This window comes from Oncorhynchus mykiss, chromosome 13 (genome assembly GCF_057628025.1).
Source record: "Oncorhynchus mykiss isolate SJ-2025 chromosome 13, ASM5762802v1, whole genome shotgun sequence".
NCBI lineage: Eukaryota > Metazoa > Chordata > Actinopteri > Salmoniformes > Salmonidae > Oncorhynchus > Oncorhynchus mykiss.
In genome coordinates this window covers 5,780,237-5,793,683 of record NC_143034.1, presented here as the reverse complement: position 1 = coordinate 5,793,683, position 13,447 = coordinate 5,780,237, and the positions used below count along the sequence as shown (strand labels likewise).

General features: G+C 40.6%; 1 protein-coding gene across 5 annotated transcripts in view; it reads left to right on the top strand.

The window, feature by feature from the left end:
• Positions 1-13,447, top strand: part of LOC110515698 (uncharacterized) — a 39,564-nt gene that overhangs the window by 12,546 nt on the left and 13,571 nt on the right. For 2 of the 5 annotated variants that reach the window (XM_090194801.1, XM_090194803.1), the window contains exon 1: positions 12,687-13,229. In XM_090194801.1, the coding sequence (XP_090050927.1) occupies positions 13,013-13,229 (217 nt within the window). In that variant the 5' untranslated portion in view covers positions 12,687-13,012. Of the gene's footprint in view, positions 1-134; positions 313-1,874; positions 1,973-2,105; positions 2,284-3,391; positions 3,499-3,633; positions 3,812-8,007; positions 8,082-9,238; positions 9,736-12,686; positions 13,230-13,447 lie in introns of those variants that run through there. The other 3 variants (XM_090194802.1, XM_090194800.1, XM_090194797.1) reach the window with 3 other exon arrangements.

The following is a 13,447-nucleotide window of genomic DNA, read 5'->3' as shown; positions in this document are numbered from 1 at the left end:
TACAGCTTGGTCTGGTCTAGCATACAGCTTGCTCTCTCTGGGTCTGGGCTGGGTTTCTGTAAAGCACTTTATGACAACAGTGACATCAGCATCCATAATGATATGTGTCTTTGTCCCCTCTTTATGGTTACCAGGACAACGCTAGCCCTTCCTCCCTCCCTGAGTCCCTGTATTGTGCCTCTCCCGGTAGCTCCTTACTGCTGGGTAGGAAGAGGTTGTCTGTGTTGCTGGTGGACTGCAGGAAAACAACGGGGCTGAGTGGAACTGTGAGAGGAGGAGCAGAGAAGAACAGATTAGATTTCACACATCAAAGTAAGTGCTGTAGTTCAGTTTGAACAAATACAATAGATCTGCCCACTGGTATCTGTTACCAGGACAACCAGCAGAGTTCTCTCTCCACAAAGAGCCGGAAGTGCTATCGGTTGGCGCAGAAGTTTGACAGTGTGTGCAACTCTGCAGAACTCTTGTTCATTTTCAGCGTGCTTAGTTGTGAAGTGTTTAAAACGTCTTAAGACTAGCGGAACCCCTCGACAACATCCGCTGAAATGGCAGAGAGCGAAATGGAAAAATATTTTTGGGAAATATTTAACTTTCATACATTCACGCGTGCAATACACCAAATTAAAGCTTAAACTCTTGTTAATCTAGCCATCGTGTCCAATTTCAAAAATGCTATACAGCGAAAGCTCACCATACGATTATGTTAGGTCAGCACCTAGTCACAAAAAACATATAAACATTTTCCAGTCAAAGAGAGGAGTCACAAAAGGCAGAATTAGAGAGAATATTAATCCCCAACCTTTGATGATCTTCATCAGATGGCACTCATAGGACTTCATGTTACATGTATTGTGTATGTTTTGTTCGATAAAGTTCATATTTATATCCAAATATCTCAGTTTACATTGGAGAGTTATGTTTAGTAATGTTATGCCTCGAAAACATCTGGCGAATTTGCAGAGAGCCAAATCAATTTACAGAAATACTCATCATAAAATTTGATAAAATATATAAGTGTTATGCATAGAATTAAATATATACTTCTCCTTAATGCAAGCACTGTGTCAGATTTCAAAAAAGCTTTACGGAAAAAGCACACCACACTATATACGGTGCCTACATTATTATATACACTATATACCTTGCCTACATTATAATATACACTATATACAGTGCCTAAATTATTATATACACTATATACGGTGCCTACATTATTATATACACTATATACTGTGCCTACATTATTATATACACTATATACTGTGCCTATATTATTATATACACTATATACCGTGCCTACATTATTATATACACTATATATGGTGCCTGCATTATTAAATGCACTATATACGGTGCCTTCATTATTATATACACGCTGCCTACATTATTATATACACTATATACTGTGCCTACATTATTATATACACTATATATGGTGCCTAAATTATTATATACACTATATACGGTGCCTACATTATTATATACACTATATACGGTGCCTTCATTATTATATACACTATATACGGTGCCTACATTATTATATACACTATATACGGTGCCTACATTATTATATACACTATATACGGTAACTTCATTATTATATACACTATATACGGTGCCTACATTTAATTCTCCATGTGGTCTATATTAAAGTGCACCTCATCTAATATAACAGGCTTTTAAAATTCAATATTTGTGCATCATTTCTACTTAAAATAACAAAGGGACGCAACAGGCACCCATTTCATGGAACAACCCTTTAACATTTGCATTTTAGGCCCTGTTTAGAGATATTAATGCCTCTGGTAAGACTCTATGTTATTGTAATAGTAGATCATAAGTTTACCATCTGTTTGATGTCCTCATTCACACAGGAGAGAGACATGACTATTGTGGATCCTCTGGGGAGCCTGAACAACATCCTGATGCTGACGAGGCAGAGAAGAGTCTCTCCAGATCAGAACACCAGATGGTACAGCTTGGTCTGGTCTAGAACACAGCTTGCTCTCTCTGGGTCTGGGCTGGGTTTCTGTAAAGCACTTTGTCAACAGTGACATCAGCATCCATAATGGTATGTGTTTGTGTCCCCTCTTTATGGTTACCAGGACAACGCTAGCCCTTCCTCCCTCCCTGAGTTCCTGTATTGTGCCTCTCCCGGTAGCTCCTTACTGCTGGGTATGAAGAGGTTGTCTGGGCTGCTGGTGGACTGCAGGAAAACAACAGGGCTGAGTGGAACTGTGAGAGGAGGAGCAGAGAAGAACGGATTAGATTTCACACATCAAAGTAAGTGCTGTAGTTTAGTTTGAACAAATACAATAGATCTGCCCACTGGTATCTGTTACCAGGACAACCAGCAGAGTTCTCTCTCCACAGAGAGCCGGAAGTGCTATCGGTTGGTGCAGAAGTTTGACAGTGTGTGCAACTCTGCAGAACTCTTGTTCGTTTTCAGCGTGCTTAGTTGTGAAGTGTTTAAAACTTCTTAAGACTAGCGGAACCCCTCGACAACATCCGCTGAAATGGCAGAGTGCGAAATGAAAAAATATTTTTGGGAAATATTTTAATTTCATACATTCACGAGTGCAATACACCAAATTAAAGCTTAACCTTTTGTTAATCTGGCCATCGTGTCCAATTTCAAAAATGCTATACAGCGAAAGCTCACCATACGATTATGTTAGGTCAGCACCTAGTCACAAAAAACATACAGACATTTTCCAGTCAAAGAGAGGAGTCACAAAAGGCAGAATTAGAGATAATATTAATCCCCAACCTTTGATGATCTTCATCAGATGGCACTCATAGGACTTCATGTTACACAATACATGTATGTTTTGTTGGATAAAGTTCATATTAGTATCCAAATATCTCAGTTTACATTGGAGCGTTTGTTCAGTAATGTTGTGCCTCGAAAACATCTGGCGAATTTGCAGAGATCCAAATCAATTTACAGAAATACTCATCATAAAATTTTATAAAAGATATAAGTGTTATGCATAGAATTAAATATATACTTCTCCTTAATGCAAGCACTGTGTCAGATTTCAAAAAAGCTTTACGGAAAAAGCACACCACACTATATACGGTGCCTACATTATTATATACACTATATACCGTGCCTACATTATTATATACACTATATACGGTGCCTACATATAATTCTCCATGTGGTCTATATTAAAGTGCACCTCATCTAATATAACAGGCTTTTACAATTCAATATTGGTGCATAATTTCTACTTAAATATCAAAGGGATGCAACAGGCACCCATTTCGTGGAACAACCCTTTAACATTTGCATTTTAGGCCCTGTTTAGAGATATCAAATCCTCTTGTAAGACCCTTTGTGATTGTAATAGTAGATCATAAGTTTACCACCTGTTTAATGTTCTAGTTCACACAGGAGAGAGACATGACTATTGTGGATCCTCTGGGGAGCCTCAACAACATCCTGATGCTGACGAGGCAGAGAAGAGTCTCTCCAGATCAGAACACCAGATGGTACAGCTTGGTCTGGTCTAGCATACAGCTTGCTCTCTCTGGGTCTGGGCTGGGTTTCTGTAAAGCACTTTATGTCAACAGTGACATCAGCATCCATAATGGTATGTGTTTGTGTCCCCTCTTTATGGTTACCAGGACAACGCTAGCCCTTCCTCCCTCCCTGAGTCCCTGTATTGTGCCTATCCCGGTAGCTCCTTACTGCTGGGTATGAAGAGGTTGTCTGGGCTGCTGGTGGACTGCAGGAAAACAACAGGGCTGAGTGGAACTGTGAGAGGAGGAGCAGAGAAGAACGGATTAGATTTCACACATCAAAGTAAGTGCTGTAGTTTAGTTTGAACAAATACAATAGATCTGCCCACTGGTATCTGTTACCAGGACAACCAGCAGAGTTCTCTCTCCACAGAGAGCCGGAAGTGCTATCGGTTGGTGCAGAAGTTTGACAGTGTGTGCAACTCTGCAGAACTCTTGTTCGTTTTCAGCGTGCTTAGTTGTGAAGTGTTTAAAACTTCTTAAGACTAGCGGAACCCCTCGACAACATCCGCTGAAATGGCAGAGTGCGAAATGGAAAAATATTTTTGGGAAATATTTAACTTTCATACATTCACGCGTGCAATACACCAAATTAAAGCTTAACCTCTTGTTAATCTAGCCATCGTGTCCAATTTCAAAAATGCTACACAGGGAAAGCTCACCATACGATTATGTTAGGTCAGCACCTAGTCACAAAAAAACATAGGGCCATTTTCCAGTCAAAGAGAGGAGTCACAAAAGGCAGAAATAGAGATAAAATTAATCACTAACCTTGGATGATCTTCATCAGATGTCACTCATAGGACTTCATGTTACACAATACATGTATGTTTTGTTCGATAAAGTTCATATTTATATCCAAATATCTCAGTTTACATTGAAGAGTTATGTTCAGTAATGTTGTGCCTCGAAAACATCCAGCGAAATTTGCAGAGTCACATTAATTTACAGAAATACTCATCAGAAACTTTGATAAAAGATACAAGTGTTATGCATAGAATTAAAGATATACTTCTCCTTAATGCAAGCACTGGGTCAGATTTTAAAAAAGCTTTACGGAAAAGCACACCATGCAATAATCTGAGGACAGCACGAAGCCACAAAAACAAGCCATACAGATACCCGCCATGTTGTGCAGTCAGAAATAGCGTTATAAATATTAACTTACCTTTGATGATCTTCATCAGAATGCACTCCCAGGAATCCCAGTTCCACAATAAATGTTTGTTTTGTTCGATAAAGTTAATCTTTATGTCCAAATACCTCCTTTTTGTTAACGGTTTTAGTTCACCTATCGAAATTCACAAGGCGCGGGCACTAAGTCCAGATGAAAAGTCAAAGAAGTTCTATTACAGTTCGTAGAAACATGTCAAACGATGTATATAATCAATCTTTAGGATGTTTTTATCATAAATCTTCAATAATGTTTCAACCGGACAATTCCTTTGTCTTTAGAAATGAAAAGGAACGCAGCTCGCTCACGGCCACGCGCGTGTGACTTAGCTCAAGGCATTCTACCAGACCCCTTAGTCAGACAGCTCTTATTCGCTCTCCCTTCATAGTAGAATCCTGCAACAAGGTTCTAAAGACTGTTGACAGCTAGTGGAAGCCTTGGGAAGTGCAATATGACCCAATTTACACTTTATATTCGAAAGGCAATGACTTGAAAAACTACGAACCTCAGATTTCCCACTTTCCCCCTCTCTCTCCCTGTAGTGCTGTACTGAAACAGCTGCTCTCCCTCTCTCTCCCTGTAGTGCTGTACTGAAACAGCTGCTCTCCCTCTCTCTCCCTGTAGTGCTGTACTGAAACAGCTGCTCTCCCTCTCTCTCCCTGTAGTGCTGTACAGAAACAGCTGCTCTCCCTCTCTCTCCATGTAGTGCTGTACTGAAACAGCTGCTCTCCCTCTCTCTCCCTGTAGTGTTGTACTGAAACAGCTGCTCTCCCTCTCTCTCCATGTAGTGTTGTACTGAAACAGCTGCTCTCCCTCTCTCTCCCTGTAGTGCTGTACTGAAACAGCTGCTCTCCCTCTCTCTCCCTGTAGTGTTGTACTGAAACAGCTGCTCTCCCTCTCTCTCCCTGTAGTGCTGTACTGAAACAGCTGCTCTCCCCCTCTCTCTCTCCATGTAGTGTTGTACTGAAACAGCTGCTCTCCCTCTCTCTCCATGTAGTGTTGTACTGAAACAGCTGCTCTCCCTCTCTCTCCATGTAGTGTTGTACTGAAACAGCTGCTCCCCCTCTCTCTCTCCCTGTAGTGTTGTACTGAAACAGCTGCTCTCCCTCTCTCTCCATGTAGTGTTGTACTGAAACAGCTGCTCTCCATCTCACTCCATGTAGTGTTGTAGTGAAACAGCTGCTCCCCCTCTCTCTCTCCCTGTAGTGCTGTACTGAAACAGCTGCTCTCCCTCTCTCTCCCTGTAGTGTTGTACTGAAACAGCTGCTCCCCCTCTCTCTCTCCCTGTAGTGCTGTAGTGAAACAGCTGCTCTCCCTCTCTCTCCATGTAGTGTTGTACTGAAACAGCTGCTCTCCCTCTCTCTCCATGTAGTGTTGTACTGAAACAGCTGCTCTCCCTCTCTCTCCATGTAGTGTTGTACTGAAACAGCTGCTCCCCCTCTCTCTCTCCCTGTAGTGCTGTAGTGAAACAGCTGCTCTCCCTCTCTCTCCCTGTAGTGCTGTACTGAAACAGCTGCTCTCCCTCTCTCTCCCTGTAGTGTTGTACTGAAACAGCTGCTCCCCCTCTCTCTCTCCCTGTAGTGCTGTAGTGAAACAGCTGCTCTCCCTCTCTCTCCATGTAGTGTTGTACTGAAACAGCTGCTCTCCCTCTCTCTCCATGTAGTGTTGTACTGAAACAGCTGCTCTCCCTCTCTCTCCATGTAGTGTTGTACTGAAACAGCTGATCTCCCTCTCTCTCCATGTAGTGTTGTACTGAAACAGCTGCTCTCCCTCTCTCTCCATGTAGATTTGTACTGAAACAGCTGCTCTCCCTCTCTCTCCCTGTAGTGCTGTACTGAAACAGCTGCTCTCCCTCTCTCTCCCTGTAGTGCTGTACTGAAACAGCTGCTCTCCCTCTCTCTCCCTGTAGTGCTGTACTGAAACAGCTGCTCTCCCTCTCTCTCCCTGTAGTGCTGTACTGAAACAGCTGCTCTCCCTCTCTCTCCCTGTAGTGCTGTACTGAAACAGCTGCTCTCCCCCTCTCTCTCCCTGTAGTGCTGTACTGAAACAGCTGCTCTCCCTCTCTCTCCCTGTAGTGCTGTACTGAAACAGCTGCTCTCCCTCTCTCTCCCTGTAGTGCTGTACTGAAACAGCTGCTCTCCCCCTCTCTCTCCCTGTAGTGCTGTACTGAAACAGCTGCTCTCTCCCTCTCTCTCCCTGTAGTGCTGTACTGAAACAGCTGCTCTCTCCCTCTCTCTCCCTGTAGTGCTGTACTGAAACAGCTGCTCTCCCTCTCTCTCCCTGTAGTGCTGTACTGAAACAGCTGCTCTCCCTCTCTCTCCCTGTAGTGCTGTACTGAAACAGCTGCTCTCCCTCTCTCTCCCTGTAGTGCTGTACTAAAACAGCTGCTCTCCCTCTCTCTCCCTGTAGGGCTGTACTGAAACAGCTGCAAAACGTGACTCGTGACGTTGCTGGATGCAGGCCTCGCACTGCTGCTTTGCCAGTTAATTTGTTATTTGTGGGGCGGTAGGGTAGCCTAGTGGTTCGAGCGTTGGACTAGTAACCGGAAGGTTGCAAGTTCAAATCCCCGACAAATCTGTCATTCCTCCCCTGAACAGGTAGTTAACCAACTGTTCCTAGGACGTCATTGAAAATTTGAATTTGTTCTTAACTGGCTTGCCTAGTTAAATAAAGATAAAATAAAAAAATACATGTCATAATGAAGTGATGACACGTGAATGAACAAGCCATACTTCATAACATGGCTTTATACATTATTATATACACTATATACATTATTATATACACTATATATGGTACCTACATTATTATATACACTATATACGGTGCCTACATTATTATATACAATATATACAGTGCCTACATTATTATATACACTATATACGGTGCCTACATTATTATATACAATATATACAGTGCCTACCTTCTTATATACACTATATACGGTGCCTTCATTATTATATACACGGTGCCTACATTATTATATACACTATAGACCGTGCCTATATTATTATATACACTATAGACCGTGCCTAAATTATTACATACACTATATACGGTGCCTTCGGAAAGTATTCAGAACCCTTGACTTTTTCCGTGTTTTTTTACATTACAGTCTGAATCTAATATTGATTTTTATTTTATTCCTCATTAATCTACACACAATACCCAAAAACAGGATTTTAGACATTTTTGGAAATGTGTTAAAAACAGAAATACCTTATTACAGTATTAGTATTCAGACGCTTTGCTATGAAACTCAAAACCGAGCTGTTCATCATGTTTCCATTGATTATCCTGTGTAGCGACGCTCCCCATCCAACCTGACAGGGCCTGAGGGGATCTGCAGAGAAGAATGGGAGAAACTCCGCAAATGCAGGTGTGTTCATCATACCCAAGAAGAATCTAGGCTGTAATCGCTAGTTTTTCCCCACAAAGTGGCTTTATTGCAGAGAGAAATACTCCTCAGTTTCATCATCTGTCCTGGTGGCTGGTCTCAGACGATGGTCCTGGGTTGGTGTTGTTAAACGTGGTCTGCGGTTGTGAGGCCAGTTGGATGTACTGCCAAATTCTCTAAAATGACTTTAGAGGTGGCTTCTAGTAGAGAAATGAACATTCAATTATCTGATAACTCCTCCAGTGGATATTCCTGCAGTCAGCAGGCCAATTGCACGCTCCCTTGAGACATCTGTGGCATTGTGTTGTGTGACAAAACTGCACATTTTAGAGTGGCATTTTATTGTCCCCAGAACAAGGTGCACCTGAGTAATGATCATGCTGTTTAATCAGCTTCTTGATATGCCACAACTGTCAAGTGGATGGATTGTCTTGGCAAAGGAGAAATGTTCACTAACAGGGATGTAGACAAATTTGTGCACAGAATTTGAGAGAAATTAGCTGTTGTGTGTATGGAATAATTCTGTTATTTCAGGTCATGAAACATGGGACCAACACTTTACATGTTGCGTTTATATTTTTTAGGAACATCTATCCAAAATATGTGACACAATTGTTTTATTTTACACAAAATATCATGACATGATTAGTCAAAATGTAAAAAATGTGTGTCTAAATAATAAAAAGCCATTGTTTTCGAACCCTTTCAACAACAGGGAGATGTTACTGATGAGCTTTGTGTCTGTCTCCAAGTTTTGGACTTCCACACAGAATTACTTCTTTACTTATTTTATGTTTAAGGAAGTGTGTAGGTCACATTCTGTATCATACAGCTATGAGGGTTATATATTTACAACCACCTGCTCAATAGGAATCCAGCGACGTCTGTGTCTTCAGTGTCCTAGAACTGTCTAGTTTTTTGTTTTCTGACTTGTAAAACAGAAATAATAATAAGTTATGTAAACATATCAGTAGTTACCAGGAAGCTCTACAACATCATTTGTTTTAAATTATGAAATGTTTGGAAACTGGCCTCGGGTTATTGAGGGATCTGATATAGATTTAACCTCATAATAAGGCAGTTTTATCGTGTGGAGATTTCATTCACGTCTCTCTTTAAATAAACACTGTCTTTGGCAGGAGGAAAACCAAACTTGGAGGAACCAGAGACGTCCAAAACAGCAAGACGACACCTCTGCTCCCAGATTGGAAAGAGTTTTACCAAGTTAGGAAGCCTGAAAAGACATGAGAGGGGACACACAGAACCGAAGCCACAAAATTGCGCCCAGTGTGGAAAGAGTTTTAGCCACTTAGGAAATCTGAAAGCTCATGAGCGAACACACACACGGGAGAGGCCTTTCCATTGCTCCCAGTGTGGAAAGAATTTTAAGCGGTTAGACACTCTTAAAACCCATGAGCAAATACACACAGGGGAGAAGCCATACCATTGTGCCCAGTGTGGAAGTAGTTTTAGCCAGTCAGGAAGCCTGAAAGTTCATGAGCGAATACATACAGGTGAGAAGTCATACCTTTGCGCCCAGTGTGGGCATCACATCACATTGTCCGTTGTCTTATATTGTTGACTGAGAATGTGTTTACTTGTTTATACCATGTGAAATTAAATGGTACAAAGTCTACTACATGTTGTGTTGATTTCATGTTGAATTCACTTTAGTTGACGACTCAAAAGAAATGTAAATAGAAACTAGATGTTGAACTGACGTCTGTTCCCAGTGGGCTGGTTTGAATACGGGGCAGGTGTTGGATCAATATCCACCTTCGTTGGTTATGGGATCGTCAGCCATCTCCTTCAGCGCCATTCTTCACTTTAATAGATCACATCAGAAAAGTCTGATAAAACGTAACAAATATGTCATAGAGAATTCATATTTACTTTATAATATGGCTATATATATATGTATATGTACTGAACAAAAATATAAACGCAACATGCAACAATTTCAACGATTCACAGTACATATATGGAAATCAGTCAATGTCAAATGTATTAGGCCCTGATCTATGGACTTCACATGACTGGGCACGGTGCAGCCATGGGTGGGCCTAGGAGGGCACATGTGGTGAGTAGTTGACTAAAAGAGAGAAAAATACAATAGTTGAACAGTTTTGAACAAATTAGGAGAAGGGAGAGAGAGAGATGACGCATGGCTTTTGACGTTCGCCTCTCCCGAGTCCGTACGGGAGTTGCAGCAGTGAGATGAGATAAGACTAACTTCCAATTGACAAAAAATTGGGGAGAAAAAGGGGGTGAAAAATATAAATATAATAATAATTTAAAAAATGTCTGCCCCAAATATTTCGCTTTTTTTTAATTTTACCCAAAATATCATGACATTAGTGATTGGCCAAAATGTAAAAAATGTGAACATCTAAGTCAACATTGTGTCGAACCCTTGAGACAACGGGGAGATGTTACTGATGTGCTTTGTATCTGCGACGTAAAAACAAGTTTTGGACTTCCACACAGAATTACTTCTTTAGTTATTTTATGTTTAAGGAAGTGTGTAGGTCACATTCTGTATAATACAGCGATGAAGGTTATATATTTACAACCACCTGCTGATAGGAATCCAGCGACTGTCTAGTTTTTTGTTTTCTGACTTGTAAAACTGAATGAATAATTCATGTTAACATATCACCAGGAAGCTCTACAACATTTGTTTTAAAATCACACCAAGATTGTTTTAAATGATGAAATGTTTGAGGCTCCTCAGAGGAGGAAGGGGAGAACCATCGTCCTCAGTTATTTTCAGAAAAATAAAAATGGTAAAACATTTAAAACATTTAATCCTTTTTAGATAAAACTATACTAAATATAATCACATCACCAAATAATTGATTAAAACATAGTATTTTGCATCCTCCTCTAGGTACATTGACTTAAATACAAAACCTAGGAGGCTCATGGTTCTCAAGCCCTTCCATAGACTTACACAGTAATTATGACAACTTCTGGAGGACGTCCTCCAACCTATCAGAGCTCTTGCAGCATGAACTGACATGTTGTCCACCCAATGAAAGGATCAGAGAACGAATCTAGTACTGAAAGCAAAAGCTACAGCTAGCTAGCACTGCAGTGCATAAAATGTGGTGAGTAGTTGACTCAAAGAGAGAAAAAGACAATAGTTTAACAGTTTTGAACAAATTAGGAGAAGCAAGAGAGTTTTGGTCATTTATTTTCCACTTTCAGTTTCACTTACTTAGCTAGCAAGTTTAGCGTACTCAAACAGAGCGATGCTATGCTAAAAGAATCATCCTCCCTCATCTTAAACCACATTGACCTCTACTGTTTTGGTGGTGGACCAGTCTTGGTACACATGGGAAACTGTAGCGTTGCAGTTCTTGATGCAAACCGGTGCACCTGGCACCTAATACCATACCCCGTTCAAAGACACTTCAATATTTTGTCTTCCCAATTCACCCTCTGAATGGCACACACACACAATCTATGCCTCAATTGTCTCAAGGCTTAAAATTCCTTATTTAACCTGCCCCCTTCATCTACACTGATTGAAGTGGATTTAACTAGTGACATCAGTAAGGGATCATACCTTTAGCCTGGATTCACCTGGTCAGTCTAAGTCATGGAAGGAGCAGGTGTTCTTAATGTTTTGTAGACTCAGTGTAAAGCACTACAGTTAATCAAGTGCTATTTGCATGTGATGCATTTGTTCTATTGTGTCCAGCAAGGCAAGTAGTTCTGACGTCATAATACACCCTTCTGATAATCAAGTGATATTTGGAATGTCTGAGTAGTTCTATATTGTTACTCATATGGTAATGTGTCTAGCATGATGCCAAACCATATAGCTAATTGTTACTCATATGGTAATTGGCTAACTCCTTTAATTACTCTAATAATGTACAACCACCTCTGTAAAATAACAAAGCATATTACACTAGAAACAGTAACAAAACTTCAGTATTGTATGTTTTACAATTCGTTTACATGAGCAAAGGAATACAGCTGACGGCATACATGATTGGCAAGGTAATTTGTGTGACTAAATACAACCAACTAACATTGATAAGTAAGCAATTCTATCAATAACAAGATTATCATCACTAGCAACATGCTTGAATCGAACTTACAAACAAATATTTTCCGAGGATGAAGCGTGACAAGAAATAACTGCACTGAAAGACTGAACCGTAGCGCTGCTTCTATGCGCGCAGAACGAATTCTCTACTTACTGTTTCCGTACAGTCTTTCTAAGTACCAGGAACCTCCACTAGGGGGCGATAAACACCATGGAACACAATGAAAATCCATCGGTACCACTGTAATAAAACAGTCTGTTACCTTCTGACAGGATGGCGGCACAGAAGTATTTATTCATTATCTACATATTCATATTAAGCTTCTACGTCTGTGAACAGGAACTTATTATTTGTAAGACGTAAGAGAAGATATATCAGCTTATTGTTAAATTATGACGTTCTTTCCAACACAAAAAGTGTCGTAACTATTGTTTCTAAACTGCGTTACCCACTCCAGTCAGCAGATGGCGATGGGCGTCTTTCCGGTGATGATTCTTGCGTGACGTATAATGGACTGGACGGGACGCTTCTTCAGGAACAACAAGGCGCCAACTCTTTCAACCACCTCGGTAGCTTAGTAGCCAACCTAAAACTGGAAGATTGACGCTTTAGACCATGTTAATGTACATTATGTAATCTCAGTGTTGTAAATGCAGTTCAGTTGACGTATTAACTGGTTAACTTGAACCTAATTTGCATGTTCAATTTGCAAACTTGTTAAAGATTGTTGCTGAGCCTAGCACTAGGCTAGTCGCTAATGCTAGCAGGCTAACATCACTGACCACGAGTTCACTAAACTACTCCCCTGCTAAAGAAGAAGAGGTCTGCTGTACGGAGAAAGAATCTCTGGCGATGAACATTGTCGTGAAAGAAGAAGAAGAAGAGGAGGATATTACTCTGAAAGGAGAGGAAGAACCTTCCAGAATGAAAAAGGAGGAAGAGGAGGCTGTTATAGTGAAAGAAGAGAAAGAACCTTTTAGAGAGGAAGAGGATGCTGTCTCAATAAAGTTGAAGGAGGAAGACATTTTGGGAGTGAAAGAGGAGGAGACAGAAGATCAGATTAACACCAGTGAGTACTGTCTTTAACAGGGACACAAACTATGCCGTTGTTGAACTAATGTGTGGTTTTAAAGTGGCATTCTACTGAAGTTCTACACTTGAATATGTTGTTCAGTGCTGTAGGAATTGTTAAAGGGTCAATCTGCCATTGGTTCATATATTTTAGGGACTTTTCAATTAGATGTATTGAATTCTCCATGTGGTCTGTATTAAAGTTCCCCTCATCTA